General features: G+C 35.6%; 1 protein-coding gene and 1 long non-coding RNA gene across 2 annotated transcripts; one reads left to right on the top strand and one right to left on the bottom strand.

The window, feature by feature from the left end:
* Positions 1 to 4,536: 4,536 nt before the first annotated feature.
* Positions 4,537 to 6,685, top strand: LOC140974736 (uncharacterized). The gene is made up of 2 exons (XR_012174863.1): positions 4,537 to 4,712; positions 5,059 to 6,685. It is a non-coding gene; the product is annotated as an uncharacterized lncRNA (long non-coding RNA).
* A 963-nt stretch (positions 6,686 to 7,648) lies between these two features.
* On the bottom strand, positions 7,649 to 9,114 carry LOC140975356 (glutathione S-transferase U17-like). The gene is made up of 2 exons (XM_073439024.1): positions 8,746 to 9,114; positions 7,649 to 8,176 (listed from the first exon to the last, which is right to left on the bottom strand). Exons 1-2 carry the CDS (start codon positions 9,061 to 9,063, stop codon positions 7,799 to 7,801), a joined length of 696 nt encoding a protein of 231 aa, XP_073295125.1. The 5' UTR covers positions 9,064 to 9,114; the 3' UTR covers positions 7,649 to 7,798.
* Positions 9,115 to 22,111: the final 12,997 nt, after the last annotated feature.

Genomic DNA, 22,111 nt, shown 5'->3' with positions numbered 1-22,111 from the left:
TTAGAGATTAGTTGTTTGCAACAACGTCAATTCATTCTCAAAATGGAGCCAAATTTCTGAGTGTGATGGTAGCGAGAAAGAAAAAAATTCGTCAGTGCTCGAATTGGACTAGAAATTAGGGCATCTGATTTGGATTTTGAGGATTTTTGGGACGTGACTGTCAATTTTTATGTTTACCATTAGTTATAACAATTGAATTGACGGAATGAACAACTCGGAAAAAATGTGTAAACATTTATGAAAAAACCAGGAAATCCAAAATATTTGGGACCAAACTGAGAAATGGGCCTAATATCTAGAATTGAACCAGGACTTTCCCTATCAAATGTCATGTCTACCTTATTTATAACCATTAATGAAATGTCTGCTATTCGTTTTGCTTAAAAAGTACAAAATTTTTTTAAAAAAACCTAACTTATTTCGGCCGAACCCAACATATACATGTAAAATATTTTTTCACAATTTTTAAAATAAAACAACCAACTAACATTTGAAAATCAAAGGAAATATATCAAAACATGAAATCGTCAAACGTTTAACTAAACCTAAAAATAACCTTTTTAAATTTTGCTAAAAGTATCATCCTCTCAAAACGCACTCAAAAAGCATAAATAAATAGTCTTAAAAATCTTTAACGTAAATCATAAACGTAAAATCATAAGTGCGGAAAATATAGAAGCGCTGGTCCTCGGGCCATGTGCACCTCCAGTCCAGTCAAATCAGACATCCAAGCCTCCCTCAACATTATTATCATACTCACCTGCATCAATCACACCTAGTGAGTCTAAAACTCAACACATCATATTTTTGATAACAAATAATACGTATAAAACCTCAAGCAACAGTGAAAATACTTTTACGTAAAAATAACATTTTCATGTCATGCATAAACTTCAAAACATAAACATTTTCATATTATCCTCAACATATACATATACATATTATCATCAGCATATACGTTTTCTTTTTCCTTTCGTTGAATTCAGATCGTTAATTGTGACTTTCGTATTCATCTACGTGTTGGGCGATAGATCCATCTATATGTAACCACAGTACTGGGCGGCAGGGACATCAGTAACACTCTCACCGGTCAACTGATCTTTGGCCTTACGTATTAACATATCATCGTATACATATTCGTATCCATGGAAATACGATCGTCGGGCTCCCACTGGGACCGTCACCCTCACGATATCTCCAACATATCATCGTATTAGTCACAATTACTTCACATCCTTCAACGTTTCGTATTATCATCACTTTATAAAATTTAAACATGCATATAACGTTTTTCTTTTAAACTAAGCATGCAACATATCTTTTAAATGTTCATATTAAATCATAAAATCTATAAATGTTTTAAAAATAACATTTTAACATATAAATATCCATGAACATTTAAAATAATCATATTAACATGCAAAACAGCAATCAGAGCACTGCCATGACATTTAATAATTTTTGGGTCTAAATTACCGTTTTACCCCCAGACGTAAAATTTCACGTTTTTGACTTTTTCTTAATTTTATTGACTCTAACACATCCCAAATAATTATTTAAGCTTAAATTAAATTTCTCAAAATTTTATTTAGCTTAAATACTGGGCTTTTAAATTAATTCAGAAATAGTCTTTTGAAGGTGTTTTAATCCCGAAAAATTTCAAACTTTAATATAAAATTCCTAAATTCAAAACTTAGATTTTTTATATTATTTTAGCCCTCGAGAACCACGACTCGTTCCCCATGAACCGTGTTTCGATTTATTTTAACCAAGAAGAAACCCTAAGTCACGTCTAGCCTTCCCCTCGAGCCATCTCCTATAATTGTCGAGTCATGCTCGAACCATGCTGGTCTAACCCCAAGCCAACCCCTCCTAGAACCCTCATGGACCCAAGGAACCAATAGACTAGACCCCCCAGCTCGAAAACGACACCAGATCATGCACTCGGCCGAGAGACCTACTTGACATGGACTCCTTGAACTCAAGCCTAGGACCTAGCCCTCGACCCTGCCCTTGAACCAGCCTCCCGCGCACTCACCTAGGACACCAAAGAGCACCCTAGCCCAGGCCTAAGCCCCCAGGCCGCGCCATCAACCTTGCACCACCCCGCGCAGCCCTGCGCGTTTTCCCTTGGGCGCTCAGGTGCTAGGACTCCTCCCATCCCCTGGTGTACGAGTCCTAGAGTGTCTAGGACTCTTCCCTCGACTCAACCACGACCCTGGCTAGCCCTGGTCCCAAGCCAAGACCAAGCCAAGTCACCAAACCCAAAAGCCGAGCCCCTAAGATCACAACCCGACAGTTTTTGGTTCCAGCTTTGTTAGTTCATGATGTGCACCGTTTTTGGTACTTTTTATGGCTCTAAAACTTGTGGTAAATCATCCTTGATCATATCCTAATCATGGCAGTCTCTTTAACAACATAATAAACATGGTTTTGGATGAAAATACAAGCTTTAGAAATCACATACGATGTCTATACGAAAATATAACATGATGCACTTTTTTTCATGTAAAAACATTTTTAAATTAATACTATGGTGTGATAGATGTTTGAGGGAAAGAACATGGCGTGCCTTTGCGTATTTTAAACACGAAAACGAAGCGACAATGCAAAGAATAGTGATATAGACTTCTAGGCTGAATTTTCCTTCAAAAAGCCGAATCTTTCTCTTCCTTGCGTGTGTGCGTGTGTTTTCTGATGAAAATTTTCGTGTGGGTTGTGGGGGAAGGGGACGTGGGGTTGTAGGGTTAATGGGGAGGGTTGTGTATATTATATAGTTTAATTAGGATACTAATCAAGCCTTGGCCCATTAAGAAGGTAAATTAGGCCCATTAGTGTTTAATTAAAATATAAAAAATTTCTTTGTTTAAATAATTTTGTGAATTTATTAGTCGGGTTGCCAAAACCTTCGTATTTTGGTTGAAAAACGACACAAATAAATTTATGTCCCGGCACCTCAAAACTCCTTATTTTCAAAAATATGAAAAAGCATCACTCATATTTTAAATAATTAAAAACAATTATTTAATAAAAACATTTTTCATTTTTCATTTTTCATTTTTTAGCTCTCGGTCTCCGTTCTTCGATCGCAACTCGAATAATCCTTAAAAATACATTTTAATGCATGTAAGTAGAAAAACTACTAAACATTACATTAACGTGTCACATAATCAGTTTATCAATTAAAATCAATTAATTAACTCTTTTTCATATTTCCTAGATTCGCATGTAGTTGGATTACGTCGTCTTAATTTTGAACCTTACAATTAAATTGATGGAAGAACCAACTCGATCAAAATTGGTTAACGTTTAAGACTAAACCAGGAACACTGAAATATTTGGCACCAAACCGGAAAATGAACCAAATATCTAAGACTGAATTGAGACTTTTCCCAAACGATTGAGAGTAATTGTATATCAATATTTTCATAGCATTATTTTCATTTCTAACATTTGCAACAAGTTTAGTTTTAATCATCGATAATCAGTTCTAATACTAGAAATTAACCCTTAGTTAGAACATGACGGAGTAGAAGGACTATAAACTAAGCATCATGTGCATACAAAACATTTGGGCAAAAACTTGTGTGAGACAGTCTCACGGATCATATTTTGTGAGACGTATATATCTCTTATTTGGGTCATCCATTAAAAAGTATTACTTTTTATGCTTAGAGTATTACTTTTTATTATGAATATTGATAGGGTTGACCCGTTTCACAGATAAAGATTCGTGAGACCGTCTCACAAGAGACCTACTCAAACTGTAACGTCCCGAAAATCTGAAGGTCCACGTGAACCACATGCATGCAAATTATTAAATATTTTTGATATTTTATTAAATTCTTTTAAAGCATAAAATGCATGTTTATTTTATTAATTTGTGTTTAATTATTTTTATGCATAATTCATGCCTGATAGGATTTAATTCATGAAATTTTAAAAGTTCACGCATTAGGGTTTCTAGGTGCATTTCACGTTCGAACGAGGATCGGAGACCGGAGAATTTTCAGAAAATTATTTTATTACACGATTTATTTTTTATAAATTAATTTAAAGCGTTTTTAAGTTCATTTTTAAAAAATGGGAATTTTTGGGTATTTTACCTGCATGATTTTAATTTTTAACGTTACGCTAATTTTATCAAATCGGAGGATTTTTTAATGGTTCGGTTATTATTTTCAAAATCTTTCCAACACGAAATATTTTTCGAAAGTGTATTTGGATTTAATTGGCCTATTTTTAAACTTGTTGGACTTAAATATTTTTGTAAACTTTAATTACCAAATAAAGTGCATTTAGTTAAATTTTTAACCATTTAATTATTGTACTAGTGGTGACCCTACATCTACTATTCTTTAATCCAACCGACACCTTCCCCTCTACCATTATTTCTTTTCGGTTTCAGCATCTCCAAAGCAACAACCCATCGGCCATAGCTTATTCTTGCGTGGGAATTTCTCGGGCGCTTCCCGTTGCTCATTTCTTCATCTTCTTGCGTAAGAAACATCATCAGGCACGCCCCGTACCCTTATTTCTGCATCATATATGTCATATACATGCTGTGGTGATTTTATGTGTGCGTAAGTCCCGATTCAGCCATGCACAGGGAAGATTTTCGGCTTTTTGTTTACATATACATGCATTCTTTATTGTTGACTCACGGTTTTTGCTTCTGTTTGTGCAAGGGGACTGTCATGTGGTGCGTTGAGGTCAGGGACGTAGCCAGGAAATAATTTAAGACTGGGCTGAATGAATCGATAATTTAAGACTGAGTTGAATGAAGGGCGAAGTGAAGGATGAGATCGCGCGAGGATGAAAGTTAAGTAAGTGTACACGCACGTACACGACTACACGAGGATGCTGAAGTTAAGTATTAGGTTTATGGGTCGGGTGAGTTTTGGGAATGGGCTATGGGCTAAAATTTTTAATAAATTCAAAACACAAGGCTAAAATTTTTTTTTGAAAAAATTCAATCCATATTTTTTAATAGGCCCAAAAATCTAGCCTGGGCTGGAGCCCACCCCAGCCTTTGGGGTGGCTCCGTCCCTGGTTGAGGTCTGTGAGCACTGAGAAGAAGAGAAAATGTAGGCTGGAAACGAGACCACACGGCGTTGAGGAAGAGTGGTTCACGTTTTTGAGGTTTTGGAGTTCGTAGAGGGTAGATCGGTGGAGTGGTGGGGGACCAGCGTTGCAGGGGCCATACCAGCCATGGACCAGACCCTGAGGGGTCTGAACCACGGCCTGGAAAGGCTCGACCAGTGCTGGAACGAGCCACGAAGCCGATCGAGCACGGGGTAGGAGAGTTAGACGCGGTAGGAGTCTTTTGATGAGTTTCGGTTCTTAGCAGCCAGCGGTGTGCTTGGGGCTAGTGGTGTGGTTCTAATAGGTTTCTTAGGGTCTGGTCAAGGTCCATGGTAGGCTGGTATATGGCTGGTGCTTTGGGTTAGGCTAGTGGCGTGAGCTTTTGGGAAAGGGAGTGCACGAGGGTGCCAAATAAGGGAAGACCGAGAATTTGTTAAGTTTCTGGAATTATCATATGTGAAATTTTGGGTCTGGTGAATAGGTTTAGGAGCATTATTGTGTTTTTAAGATATGATAAAAAGTTGGGAAAATTTCGGTTAAGTTTCGAGTCGATTCGGGTTAAAATCGTGACCCCGGTTCAAGTTTTAAAACGAATCGATTAAGTTTGGTATTGGGCTCGAGTTTACGTCTAATAATGATTTTAAATATGTTTTGGGATGTTTTAAGGAGTTTGGTAAGCTTCAGGTCAATTTTAGAGGTCCAGCGTTGAACCGATAATTTTTGGGTTTCTAGGGGCAAAATGGTCATTTTGCACTCGAGGTGAGATTTTGGTCCTAGCAGCGCCCTGAGTACAAATATATGATATTTTAAATGTTTATGCATCATTTTTACGATTTTACGCAATTATGATAAATACGTTGTATGCTTGGTTTAAAGGAAAAGTTACGCATATGCATGTTTTTATTAAGTACTAATGAAAATGATGATATTTTTGAAGGATGTGATTTAGTTGTGACTGACGATGTATATGTATACGATGACATGAGATATGATGAGCTGAGGCCCGGGCTCAGTGGGCGGGTAATGATGTCGCTGATGTCCCCCGTCGCCGGGTATCACGGTTTTATAGATGGATCCATCGATAGAGCTGATATTATAGAGCTGATACGAAAGTCACAACTAATGAACTGAATTCAATTAAAAGAAAATGTTTAAGTTTTTGATGACACGATGAGCTGTTTTGACACGTATATGATGATATGAGATGACATGATTTGACACGATATGCTTTTATATGACACGTTGATGTTCATATTTTAAAGTTCACGGAAGATATGTTGGCATTAAGCTTTTTAAGTTCATGAAAGATATGTTGAGTATGACATTTTTCACTGTTGTGTGCTATGTATATGTACTTGTTATTCCTGGTACAGGTGTGCTGAGTCTTTAGACTCACTAGGCGTGTGTGATGCAGGTGAGCTAAATGTTGAGGAGACTGGAGGTGCCGAACTCTGAGTAGGCAGTCCTGGTGCGGCGACATGACCCGAGGACCGCATGTTTTCCGCATTACGATTTATGAAATTGAAAGGAAATGAAGGTTTTTATACGATGATGATTTTAAGATTTTTATTCGTTTATGTTTACGTAAGATTTTGGATGAGTTTGGTTATTTTAAACCGCGTTATTTTTATGGTCAAATAAATATGATTATTTTAAATTTAAATTTATAAATGCGAGCTTATTTTTTTTAAAAAAAAATATTTCCGCACTTTCAAAAGTAGTAGACGCTACACAAACTACTAAGATCAATGTAATTGTATTTAACCCAATGTAACATAAAATATGTCTCATGTATCGTGTAATTCAATAAGTATCAATCTTGATCCCCAAGCTATACATATTATATTATGACATAGAATATGCCAATATAGAGAAAAGCAAGTCTCAACTATGAAGTTGAATATTCCAACAAAAAAATCTTCAGATATTTATATATATTTTTATTTAATTTTATGGTGAGATAAGCGTTATTTTATGGTGAGTGGGGTATTTTTAAATTTAATTTTAAATTATTGGATTAGAAAATACTATATTAATTAGGTAATTTTAGAAAGTGGACAACGTTTAATAAAAATAATGATTATGAAGAGACAAATCCAGGCATATCCATATATTCTTCTAATTTTCAGAACCAATTTGGGTACGTACCAACACACATAAGAGGGAAAACTACCAAATTCATTGTATATAAGGACAAAAACTTGTGTGAGACGGTTTCATGTGTCGTATTTTGTGAGACAGATCTTTTATTTGTGTCATCCATGAAAAAATATTACTTTTTATGCTAAGAATATTATTTTTTATTATGAATATCGGTAGGATTGACCATGTCACAGATAAAGATTCGTGAAACCAACTCACAAAAAACCTACTCATATATATAAGTTGGTTTGTTTTCGATCTTTTATCCTAATTCAACAAGATTTGGTTTCAATCTAAAAATTTGTTTTTTTCCCACTTTTATTCTACCTTTTTGATCGTTGTGTTGATCCGGCCTGTGTTATCAATAAAAATAAACCTTTTTTTTTTTTTTTTTTTCACTCCGACGAAAAATGATCAAAGATGAAAACAAATTAAGATCCACTTATTGGTGCATATTATTAAAAACAAAAAGATGCCAACTTAATTATTCCCACTTGAAACATGCAATAGGAAAATTATGATAACAAGATGAAGAACATGAATCCATGAAAATCATGCACAGGCCGCCTTTTCACTCCTTAGCAGCAGCAGCCTCTGGATTTGTGGCCTGCAGTTTCTTGTAGAACTCCAACAACGTCTGAGGATTCAGCATGACATCCTTAACAGAACTGTCCGAATACATCTTATCGACCCATCCCACCAAAAGTGGCATCTTCTTCTCGTCAAATATTTGAACTCCAATCAAAGTTTCTGAAACCTTGATCCATCCCACGATACTCCCCAATACGATATCGAGATATCCCACGTTTTCTCCTCCGAAGAAGGGTTTCCCTTTGCTGCAATCCACGAAAGCTTTCTCCAACAACACTAATCCCTCGGATATTTCATCCAGAACCACTTTTCTCGCTTCTCCTTCTGATCCCCGGAGTTTCTTGAATGATTCATACCACTGAAAGAAATGTGAATTTTAATTTTGTGAACAGATATAGGTCAGATATTGATTTGTAGTCTAATTTTATAAGATTTAATCCTTCTTTTTGTTGATGTTAATTTGCTTGTTGGGGAAGAATTTGATATACATATATATATATAGCTCCACATAAATTTCAGCAAAAATTTGGACTATCTTATCAGATTATAATATTAATAACATATTTTCTGATTTTTGTTAATTTTAGTTATTTTTCATCAAACATCACACTAAGAAAATAAATAAAACTGTCAAAAAAATAGCAAATTGATATTAAAATTTGACAAAATAAAATACCAAAATAGCAAAATATATGATGAGAATCACCAAGAAAAATTGCAAATTCGGTAATTTAGGTTCGTCATTTAGTTTTTTTTAATCTTTTATGTCGTCAAAAGTCATTTTTAACAAATCTTTTCTTTTTTGAGTTCAAACCAAGCTTAAGTTTCCATCAAATTCAATCTAAAACATATAACCATCACTTCAATAATTGATAATAAAAGAAATCATATCTTTGTAAGAATAAAGTACTGTGGTATAACACATACCTTCCCATCGATATAATCTGCCCAGAAAAGGGCCATCGCACGATCATATGAATCGGAAGGGAGAATAGACGGGCCTTCGTTCCAGACCTCATCTATATACCGCACAATGATAAGTGATTCACAGACGGGCTTATCGCCATGGATAAGAATCGGGATCTTCTTTTGGACAGGATTGGCTTCAACCAGAATCCCACTTTTTTCATGTGGGTTAACTTCAACAAGCTCATATTCAACGGATTTGATCTTCAAAGCCAAGACAACCCTATTAACAAATGGGCTTGGCAGGATTCCTACAAGCTTTACGCCACTCGTTCCCATAGCCAGAATACTCGAGAACTCTGATTCAAGGGTCACACTTGTTTTTTTTTTTTTTTTTTGGCCTCAGTTATCATTATTATATAGGTATTAGGTGGGTTTTTTTTTTTTATATATTATCTTTGAATTCATCGCACAAATAATTACCGTCTGAACGTGGCAGATCAATAAATAAATCATATCATATGATATTATTTGTTTGAAAAAAAACAAGACCGGAAGGTGTCTTCGCTATTCGTCAACATAGATCAACACATTTTAATATTGAATAGTTTCATGTATCTATATCGTAAAACGAGTCGATTTGATCCATATTTAAAATGAAAAATAATAATTTTAAAATAAAAAAATTATTGTTCTTGAATCAGATCGGATATGATATCTGTCTCACAAAATTGAGTTTTTGTGTTTAATATTTTATTCCAATTAAAAAAATTCGAGTTTGAATGGTTCAAAAAGAGTGTTTGGGAAAAAGTATAATTTTGGTAGCTAAAACATCACTTTCCAATTTTCTTAAAATATCCTAGCTATCTCTACGGACCGATAATTTAATTTTTTTAAATTAATTTGGTCGTTATTTTTAGTTTAAATATTTAGCAACGTATATTTCCTTTTCTTCCGGCCGCCTGAATTGGATATTCATTTGGGTTTTTGGATGAGAACGGACCGATTTTGCCTTGTCATTTGAAGGTGATTGTTTTATTTATTTTTCTTTGTTGTTTAGTTATGATGAAGTTATTTAGTGTTAACACAAAGATTACAAGATCCACGCACGACTGCAATGAGGATGTTGAACATGCGTACAACACGATTGATAGTATCGATTAGGGACTTGTAATAGTTCGATTCTTGAAATATTAAATATCGATTAATTAAATCGAGTTTGGTTTTCAAACCAAACGAAAGACACCCAAAATAATCTTTCGCAGAAACATATTAAATATTTTGTGAAGTATTTAAAAGATATGCGAGTTGAATGAGTAAAATACATTTTGATTGAAGCATTTTATCAAATATTTGGAATGCAATATTTTTGCTATTTGAAGAATACATAAAATGATTCAACAATGATACCGTACTCTCGATTGTATGTCGTAACCTCACAATTTTAATGTCATTGTGTGAAGACTCACTCATCTAAAATTTGAAGCTCAATTCTCATGTATATGTGTGAGTAATTGTGTGGGAGAACTTAATCCATTACAGTCTATGTATATATCAAATGTATCCTCATACTTGACTTGCTCTCATTCTAGCTAATTTCTTCATGTAGAGTTCTCATGCTTTGAATCTCATTCTTAAACTTGTATTTGATCTTCAAGATAATGTATTTATAGGCTCCAAGAATAATATATATGTTATACATAAGAATGACTGTTTGGAGCAATAGCTGTCATGAAGAGATTTAAGAAGAATGGCCTATATGTTCTACAAGGTAACCGATAGGATCAGTTAGGGGGTGAAAGAGTGTTTAGAAGGGGGTTGAATAAACACTCATAATTTTCACAGCTTTTTCGAATACTGAGTCAGTTTGATGATAAACTGAAACTAGGGAATCTTGTCAGTCGATATCAATCAGTTAACAGAAAATAGTGCGGAAATAAACTGACTAATAGATAAAATAAAACTGAAATAAGAACACAAGATTTTATGGATGTTCGGAGATTTCAAACACTCCTACTTCACCATTTCTATCACGAAGATAGGATATTCACTAAAAATTTTTTATCAATACAAACAGTTATAAAGACCCACTTCAGTCTTGAACTTAACAATGTCAAACTGAAATTCTTAGTTACAAAATGATTTACAGTACTCAGCTGGACTGAAATAACATAGCACGACTGATTACAACAATATCAGTTTATGTTTGTAAGCTCGAAGTATAGCCTTAAATGCTATGAATGTACATAATAAGCATGAGCAAAGATTTCAGCAGAGTAACAGCTTAGTTGTTCGAGAGTTGAGAGATCAGAGATTGGATTCAAAATGTTCGATGTTCTAATCTTTTCTCACTGCTCTTTCTATGCTATTTATAGGCTTTGCATCCAACGGTAATATTGAATGCGATTTGAAACTTTCTATCCGTTGTTTGCCACGTCAACGTTTATCTGACAGTCGTACACTGTAGTATTTCTGAAATGAGGCGTTCCTGCTGTTCTTTCTACAATCTGTCGGTGGTTGAGCTACGTCCTTTTCACTGATGACATGTACAGCTGAAAGATCAGCTGATAGGCCATCACTGATAAGCTCTCAATTGATGTAGCAACTGATCAGTTAGTTGTCTGCGTAGTTCAGTCAGCTGGTTCAGTTGCCTTCGATTATCTTCGCATTAATATTTAGTTAAAGATGACCGATAGTTTTCATATATTAGATCAGTTACTATCAGTCTTCTTGATCAGTTAGTTCAATCTATTAAATGCTTAGTTTGTCAAACTTTCGAAATTCAGTTTCCAACAATTTCTCCCATTTTGGTGTTTGAAAAAACTTAAAAAATATGAACTGATCAACTAAACTCATTGTAGATAAAATAATCTTTTATTGACAACTCTTTCAATGTACAGATTCGTACAAAGAATGAAGGAATAAAAAAATCTTTCACTGATCACAAAATTTCACGTTTTTAAATGTATACGATATCATGAACATGACTTTTTATGTAATTATGAAAAATATGTTGCATGCTTGATTTTAAGAAAAATTTACGTATATGCATGATTTTTATAAGTGATGAATATGATGACATGTTTTGAAAGATGGGAGTTGGTTTTGACTACTACGAATATGATAACGTGTAAGGACAAGGCTCAGTGGATGGGTAATATTGTCGCTTATGTCCCCGTCACCTGGTACCACGGTTATACGTAGATAGATGAATCAAATAGAGCTGATACGAAAGTAACACTAATGAACTGAATTCAAATAAAGAAAAGGAACATGTATATGATGATATGTTGAGACATGTTTTGACACGTTATGTTTTATTACGTTTACGCTTTTAAGATCTTGAAATGTATGTTGATTACAGTACTTTTCATTGTTGCATGTTATGTATATGTACTCGTTATATCATTTATGGTGTGTTGAGTATTTAGACTCACTAGGCTTGAATGATGTAGGTGTGCATATCGATGAGGAGACTGGAGGCGCCGAAGTCTGAGTAGACGGGGATGGATGTGCGCACACTAACCCGAGGACCTTACTTTTCCTCACATCATGTTTACGAGTTGGGAGATATTTTGGATATTTTCATACTCTGTCGTTTTTATATGTTGATGGTTGGCAGGGGTTTTGCATTTTTGACGTTTTGTCATATTTTTTTACTGCAACCTTTTTATTGATAGTTGAGTACTTTTTTTTTAAAATGTGTAAATTTTCAGTTGTTATCAAATACATGCATAAAATGTTTATAATCGAGATTTAGTTTTTTTAAAAAAATTTAGTAGACGTTTTAGTTGGTATCAGAGCAAGGGTCTTGTATAGGATTGTGCCACTGTCAGCTTCTGCAGCTCAGTCTTCAAGCCTCAAGTCTGTAAGTTAAAATGTTTAATGCTATCACCAGCATGTTTACATGATACATGTTTTCTTTTTTAGCGATTTACGGTACTTGTTTAGCTGTTTTCACGATTTAAGGATTATATATTTTGAAAACTAGATTAAATTGCATGATGAGTTACGTTTAAAATTTAGACTGTATTCAGATATCATGCTTCCCAGACACGCTCCCAGCACTGATCGTCAGGATGATACTTCTGGAGGCTATAGAGGCCTTCTCCTACCACCACCGCCAGGAGACGCAGCTACCCGAGTCCTTGAGGGTATTGCTAGACTTATGGAGCAGGCACAGCAGGCTCCGAGGCCCCAGGCGGACGTCTATGAACAGTTTCGTCGGCTCAACCCGAACGAGTTCAGGGGTACTACTGATCCATTTTTAGCAGAGTGGTGGATCTGATCTCTCTAGAGTTGCACTTCTAGTATCTAGACATGAGAGACATGGATCGGGTTAGATGCACCGCATATATGCTGAGAGACAATGCATCTCTCTGGTGGGAAGGAGCAACGCACGGGTTGAACTTGTCTACTCTCACACGGGATCAGTTCAAGGAGGTATTCTATGGCAAGTACTTTCCAGCAGAGATCAGGGGACGTCCGACGAGGGAGTTTATGAGTCTCCGACAGGGGCACTTGTTTGTGGCAGAGTTTATCCGGATGTTTGACAGGGGCTGGCACCTCCTGGTTGTGTTATTGCAGGTATCTGCATGCTTTGCGATTACCGTGCACGTGTTTTATTTGATACATAAGCATCTCACACATTCATATCTCATGCATTTGATGCATCTCATGATATTATGTGTACTCCATTGTATGACAATTTATCGATAGCCACGCCAGCAGGAAATATTATTCTTCTTGAACAAGTTGTACATAATTGTGTATTGATATATGAGGATAATATGATATTTCTGAACCTAATTGTCCTTCCAATGCACGACTTTGATTGTATTGCTAGCATGAACACCCTGACAACCAATCGAGCTACTGTTGATTCTTTTAATGGGGTGGTTCGATTTCGACCTGTTAATGGACCCAAGTGGAATTTTTATGGCAAGGGTTCTCAAGCTAAAATTCATTTTGTATCCTCTCTAGAAATGTCCCGGCTTTTGTTTAGCGGGGATGAGAGTTATCTTATCTATGCTGTTGATGTCTCTAAAAAAGAACTTCTTTATCTGATATTCATGTTGCTAAAGAGTTCCCATATTTATTTTCCGATGAGATTCCTGATTTTCCTTCTCAACGAGAAGTCGAATTTAGTATTGATCTTGTGCCTTGAACTACGCTTATTTCTAAAGCTCCTTATCACATGGCACCTCTGGAATTAAAAGAATTGAAAGAACAATTGTAGGATCTTCTCGAAAAATGATATATTCGACCGAGTGTATCACCTTGAGGAGCTCCAGTTTTATTTGTTCGAAAGAAAGATGGTACTATGCGAATGTGTATTGATTATAGGCAACTGAATCGGGCTATTGTGAAAAATAAGTATCCACTTCCTCGTATTGATGATTTATTTGATCAGCTTCAGGGTATTTCTGTATACTCTAAGATTGATATTCGTTCTTGTTATAATCAAGTGCGAGTTTGAGAAGAAGATGTGCCTAAAACTGCTTTCCGTACCAGGTATGGCCACTATGAGTTTTTGGTTATGCCTTTCGGTCTCGCTAATGCTCCTACTATCTTTATGGATCTAATGAATCGTGTCTTTCGAGATTTTCTTGACCGATTCGTTATCGTCTTTATCGATGATATTCTTGTATATTCGAAATCGAAAAAAGAGCATGCTGATCATTTGAGACTGATACTTCAAACTCTTTGCAATGGCCAGTCATATGCTAAATTGTCCAAATGTGAATTCTAGATGGACAAAGTAGTATTTTTGAGCCACGTCATTTTGAGACATAGCATATTTGTTGATCCTGCTAAGGTTGAAAATGTATTGAATTGGCCGAGACCTACGAATGTCCTTGAAATCCGTAGCTTCATGGGTTTAGCTGGTTATTATCGTCGTTTTATTGAAGAATTTTCGAAAATAGCTAAACCTATTAGTCAACTAACATAGAAGAATTAGAAATTCATTTCGTCGGATGAATGTGAAGCTAGTTTTCTTGAATTGAAGACGAGATTGATCACAACACATGTGCTTAGTATTTCCTCAGGTACCGGAGGATTTGTAGTGTGTACAAATGCATTTGGTAAGGTTTGGTCTGTGTTCTGATACAACATGACAAGGTGGTTGCTTATGCGTCTCGTCAATTAAAATCTCATGAAACTCGTAACCCTATTCATGACCTGGAATTGGCCGCCATTGTGTTCGCTCTGAAGATTTGGCGCCATTATTTATACGGAAAAAAGTTTGTTATTTATTCAGATTATAAGAGTCTGAAATATCTCTTTTCTCAATCTGATTTAAATATGAGGCAACGCAAGTGGATGGATCTCCTGAAGGATTTTGATTGTGAGATTCAGCATCACCTTGGATTGGTGAACGTTACTGCAGATGACCTTAGTCGTAAAGTTCATGGCTCTGTTTTGGCCTCTGTTAATGTCGCCAAAGTAAACGAGGATATATGAACTTCTGGTTGGACTTTTCACTCGAATTGGAATTCTGTCATTGTCTCCGCATTGCAAATTGAGCATAATTTGATATCTAAAATACGAAATCACCAACAAAGCGATGCTCAGATTCAAAAGTCTAAAGAACTTGTATCTGCAGGATATTATTCTGGTTTTCAGATTGCTTTTGATGGTTCTTTACGACTTAATGGTCGGCTGGTAGTCCCTGATAATTTTGATTTGAAATATGTCCTTCTTCGTGAAGTATATTGTAGCAAATACAACATACATCCTGGAGGCCGAAAAATGTATTTGACATTAAGATCTCAATTCTGGTGGAGACGTTTGAAGAAGGACATTGCTGAATTTATTTCGAAATGCCTAGTCTGTCAACAAGTGAAAGCCGAGAGAATGAAACCGGGAAGATTACTCCACAGTCTCGAAATTCCAAAATAGAATTGAGAACATATTGCTATGGACTTTGTGACTCATTTACCTCATTCTCCCAAGGGCTGTGACGCTATCTGGGTTATTATCAACTGGATTTCGAAATCTTCGCATTTCATTCCGTATGAGCGGACTTATCCTTATAAGAAAATTACCCTTTTATACATCGAGAATATTGTGAGACTGCACGGTGTGTCAGTATCGATTGTATCAGATCATGATCCCAGATTTGCCTTTAAATTCTGGGGTAGTTTCCAAGAAGCTATGGGTACGCATTAGGCTATGAGTACTGCTTATCATCCTTAAACTGATGGACAAACTGAGCGTACAATTCAAACGTTAGAAGACATGTTACGTGCTATTGTTATGGATTTTAAAATTGGATGGCAAGATGCCTTATCATTGGTAGAATTCTCTTATAATAATAGCTTTCAAACTAGTATGGACATGGCACCGTTTGAAGCCTTATATGAGAGACGATGTAGGTCACCGTTATTTTTGGATGAAATTGGGGAAAGAAAAATGATTGTACCTGAAATGATACAGGAAATGAATGACAAGGTTGAATTGATTCGACGGCGAATGAAAGCGGCTCAGGATCACCAAACGATTTATGCTAACAAACGAAGACGACCCTTCAAATTCCGAAAAGGTGATAAAGTGTTTTTGAAAATATCTCCTTTCAAAGACACTGTTCAATTTGGCATGCGAGGAAAATTATCTCCTCGATATGTTGGTCCATACGAGATCTTTAATCGAGTTGGGGATCTTGCTTATCGGTTGGCATTGCCATCAGCTTTATCTGCCATTCACGATGTGTTTGATGTTTCTATGTTGAGAAAGTATGAACCAGATCCATCACATGTGCTTCGACCTGATGAGGTTGAGCTCGATCCTTCTCTTTCCTATATTGAACAACCTGTTTGCATTATGGATCGGAAGGAAAAAAATATAGCATAACAAATCAATTCCACTTGTTCGAGTACAATGGACACGACATGATGTGGAAGAGTCAACGTGGGAATTGGAAAGCAAGATGCGAGAGTCATATCCGTACTTGTTTGATTCTATTCCGTCTGTTCCATTGTATTCAATGTATGATGATCCATTTACTCATTTTAATTTTGATATGTACTATAATTGGTGAAGTATTATATGATTTCCAATGTTATGTATATATAGATACTTAATATTTCGAGGACGAAATCTTTTAAGCGGGGGAGAAATGTAAGGAACTCGTATCGTATTATCGTAAATCATATTTTGATTCTCGATAATTCATGAAATTGTCTTATTATTAAGTATATGAAGTATATAATTGACAATGAAATTGAGAAAATATGTTTTGATAATGAAAGATTGTAGTAATAATTGATTTGTGTTTGAAAGATATGCTGAACCGCAATAGATAAGTGACACATGTTACGGTTTTTAGCATGATTATATGAGTATTAGTTCAAATGAAATGAAACAAATTTCATTAGAAAGCTAATACATATTACTAAAACTTTCATGTTTTGAGTTTTGTCCAAATCCATTTGGAAATAGGGGTAAAATCATACCGAAGTGTATCGTGTGCATTGAAGTTCTTGCTCTGACATATTTTGGTAGAATGAGCATAACCCTTGCGTCCGATATCCAAATTGAGTGAGGTTAGTGGCAAAGGAAATCAAAAATATAGATCTACAACTATCATGTCAACCACTTTTGCTAATTCGAAACTTAAATAGCGTTTCATACAGAACAAGGCGCGCAACCGCGCAAAAACCCACGCACCAGCGCGCGCGACTATGAATAACACGTTCTGGGCTGAACTAGGAACGCTACTGCGCCACTTCTTTTGCGCCCCAGCGCACACACCTTGGCTGCACAACATTTAATGTTGATAAGAATGCGTTTACCGATAAATTTCTCCTCATTTCCTTTGAACTTTTGAAAGAAAAATTGGAATTTAAGTTCTATCGTTCGATTCTACCTCAAAACACTGTCGAAACTCAAAAAAAATTATATATTCGGAATCCTCGTGTTGAGAGAGTTCTTTTGAGGTAATTTTCTTCTAGATTCAGAAATTTTATTTATTGAATCGCTGGAATAGCATGTGTTTGAATTTGATATCAATATATGCGATAGAATAACCGACGAGAAACTAACTTTCAAAGTCGGAATTGAATTATGTTATAATTTCAATTTTATATGAATTTTCAAAGTTTCAAAATATTTTTGAAACTTGAATTTTGATTGTAAATGAATGAATGTATAATAATGATTGTATAATTATGAATTATTAGGATTTATAATGCTATATAATTATCCTAATAATGAAAATGTTAAACAAAATAGCGTTGAACGACTTGATACATTCAAATACGCTATTAGTATTGCATTTGAATAAATTAATTGATTGAGATAAATATTTTGATTATGTAGATAAATTTTTTATACTGAAATCCTAAAGCTACATTGAACTGGAAACGAAGAATTAAGGTAAACGAAGAATTAAGCTATGTTGCGACCGAGTAATATATGACAGGTATCTGTGTCATATGATATATGTTTGATTGATTTGACTTAAATTATGTGTCTATATGCCTTATTTGTTGCGTTGATGTGGCATACATGACATTCATGTTGGTAAATCGATGTCTAAAATAAATATTTTGTTAACACACATCATTTTATTCATACATCGATACATGACATGCACGTTGAGCTTGATCCTCGGATACCTTTATATCATTGGATTTTGATTCTGGGGTTTGTGAGTATTATACTATGTTTGACATTATTTGGCCCTTCAAAACATAGTCATATGTGGTCCCTATGATTGATTGATTGAGATTTGAGATTTGATAGCGTTTTGCTGACTCTATCATACTGATATTACCTTATACTTGATTGAGGTCGGTACTCCAGGTTATCAGGAGACCGGAGATGGTATTTCTGGAGGTAGTCACATCTATGTTGAGGTTGAGTGGTCTATCCTAGTGTATATATGTATCTATATACCGAGGCATGTCCCGAGGATATGAGTTATTTGTATGTAGTTGATTTAAGTCATGTGTGGGCTTATTTTATGATGTGATGTGTTTAGACGAGACTTTATTATATACTACTTTTAGTATTATAATTATAGTTGACACATTTTGGGCTCATTGTAAAGAAAAATTTTATTCATTTTCCGCTGTAATAATTTATCTTAATCAAATTACATTGTAATAACGATTAGGAGTTAAGGGCTCCACAGAATGAGTCGGATCGGAACAGAATTTAGCAAAAGATGCAAATTTTAAGAAAACGATTTATAGCAAAACATAGAGTATACGATCAAATTTTAACTCTTACATAAGCCTGTAAAATATATATAATCCCATTTACTGTAATTCAAAGGTGTGGTTTCAAATTTGATCCATACTTGAACGTAACCTTGACCAAACCTGTGTAGAGCTTGAACGTGAATTGGACAGCATTACGAGCAAGACTTGGACTTGATACAAAAGAAAAATAATGCTTAACATGTTGGCTAGACATTGTAGAAACTTGAATGGAAGCTCGTGATCTCGCAGTTACTTGCTTGAGGAGGGGAAATTATGACGATTCGAATTAGGCTCGATTTCACTTTTATTGCTGCTTAACTCCTTTGGGAACTTCTTGGCTTGACTATAATTTATTATTTGGACAGATTAACACCTTAAGATAATGACTACTTGCTGCCCAAAATTTAAGGGCACAACAACAATTTTCTCGCACGAAAAGGCCGAATTTTTGGTGAGATTGTGGAGGCTTTTTTTTTGGAGTATGAATTGTCTAGGCCATGGGTGTTATTTATAAGCTGAAAATGGAATATCAAGGTCCATATGGCCGAAATCTTGGAGCCCAAATAACATCCATGATGGTCAATTTGCTCAACTACTTCAAATGTCACTTTGGTTTACTAAAAGGTCATCTTTTACACCATAAAGATGTCCAACTCCTAGCTCATCCCTTGGTTGCAAAGGGCGAATTGGGAATTATTTTGATAGGAGATCAGAGTTTTTATTGTCATTTTAGGACAATATGGATGAACTTCTTTGAGCTAGATATTAGTATCCATGAGCTAGGGTCTGAGTCACCAAGTTACTACACCTTTGTCCTTGTGGTTTTACGATGTCTCGAGCTATATTATGCAAGATTCTGCAATCTTGAACTGAAATTTTAACTCCAATTGTTGAGATTTTTGACAAACTTGACCTAAAAGTTTTGAATTTATTTCTTGCGTGATTTTCTTTGAAAATCCGAGTCCTCACATCCCACCCTCCTTATTGGAAGTTTCATTCTCGAAACTTGAGTTTGCTTGATGTAGAGGCACTGGGTGCACATCTTCTCTTATAATCCCATATTGATTCTCGCTCAGTACGATTTTACCATTATAGTTTGACATATGGAATGGTTTCGTGTCTGAGTACCTCATTTTTGGTGTCCATTAAATGGATAGGCACTTCTTCGTATTTTAGTTCCTCATTCAGGTTCCATTCTATTAGCAATGGTGTGACTTCAAGAATGTGATTCAGGTCAAGGATGTATCTTCTTGGCTGTGAAATGTGGAAGACGTTATGGACTCTTAACATGTCTGTAAGATATTTTATAAGCTAAGGTTCCGACTTTTCCTAGAATTTCAAAGGATCCGACGTATCTTGAATTCAACTTTCTGAATTTGTTAAATCAGGCTACTCCCTTCGTAGGTGAGACTTTCACATAGGCTTTTTCCTTTCTTCAAAATCTAACCGTCTTCTTTTCAAGTCAGCCCAACTCTTTTGTCAATCTTGTGTTACCTTGAGTTTATCCTAGGTTATAACTATTTTATAACAGTTATTGAACAGTTCAGTTACCATGACAGCTTCCCCTCCAACTTCATCCCAATATAGAGTGACCTACACTTTCATCCATACATGGCCTTTTAAGGAGCTATTTCAATACTTCTATGATAATTATTGTTATCGACAAATTTAATCAAGGGGGTGTTTAATTCAATTTCTCTGAAGCCTATGGCACATGCCTAATAATATCTTCAAGAGTCTGTATTTTTCTTCTTAGTTTGGGATTGACAACTCATGCCGAGAGTGATCTTGGTACCCATGGCTTCTTAAAACGTTTCCAAAATCGGAAAGAACCTTGGGTCCCTATTGGAAAAAATTATTACCGGAACACTGTGTAGTCTTACTATATTGTCCATATATAGGGTGGTCATCGTGTCCAAATTATAATTCATATGAATATGTAGGACATGTGCAGATTTGTTAATTTATCCATTGTCACGCCCCGAGCCCGAGCCCAGGCCTGCGCCTGCGTGACTGCACAGTGGCCTCTATATCAAATATTTCGTATTCGTCCTTTCTTTGCGAAAATGATTAACCCAAGTTGCTATAGAAGTCCATTATAAGCTCATTATAAACTCATTTTAAATATTTATTTTTTAAGACGTGGGACAAGGGTATCACAATTACTCTTCCTTCAGAACGCGACGTCCTCGTCGTGCCCTGACCCCTCGATCCACCATTGTCGAGAATCTAGAGGTGACTACAGTCATGTAACACTTTGCCCCGCAGGATCAAGAGGTGGCTCTCATGCACGTAGCACTTTGTCCTACATAGCACTTATTTCCCGGTGTTCCATGCCGGTGTGTAACGTACCGTATTTTTAACTACTTTAAAATTTGCGGAAAAATAAAATTTTTCTTAAATACAAAATAAACTTTCAATTTTCGTTCATAAATCAATTGTTCATCCAAAAATATTCGCATTAAAAGATATCACCAATAAAATTTGCTAAAGAACAATACTTGTTTAAACATCGCAAACAAAACGTGAAATCAGAGTAGTTGAAACATGGCATAAAAACTTAAAACATGGGCGGTCCTCGGGTTTAGCCTCCCGCTCAGTCCGAGCCGGCTCACTGGTCCCCACCTATCGTCTCCTCAAATTCATCCTCACCTGCATCGATCAAGTCTAGTGAGTCTAAAGACTCAACATGAATAAACTTGATATAACAAGTAATACGTAATAAAACCACATGCAACTTTTAAAATAGAGCGTACATACTTTAAACTTGAACATGCATATAAAAGCTTGAACATATATACATACCATAGACGTGACATAAACGTGAAACTTTTCTTAAACATGCTTGCAACATACATACTTGAACATACATGACATAATTTTGCGTAGAGGCATGTTTCAAAGCAATTGACTCATACATAAATGCGTCTGATCAGACTAAACCACAGTACTGGGCTGATAGGGAAGATCTACAGCCACATACATGAGATCCCCGTTCATGCTTTAACGGGTAGATTGGTCCCTGGTCATGCTTTACCGTTTTTCAATCCTGATCTAAACCCGGTCATGCTTTACCGGGGTGGATTGGTCTCTGGTCATGTTTTACCGCTTTCCAATCCCATACATAATTTGGTCACAAGACATTTAGCATACCTCAAAAACTTGAAAGTATTTTCTTT

This window comes from Primulina huaijiensis, chromosome 4 (assembly GCF_012295235.1).
Source record: "Primulina huaijiensis isolate GDHJ02 chromosome 4, ASM1229523v2, whole genome shotgun sequence".
Lineage (NCBI taxonomy): Eukaryota > Viridiplantae > Streptophyta > Magnoliopsida > Lamiales > Gesneriaceae > Primulina > Primulina huaijiensis.
Note: the sequence above shows the minus strand (reverse complement) of the source record. Positions and strands in the feature narration are given on the sequence as shown.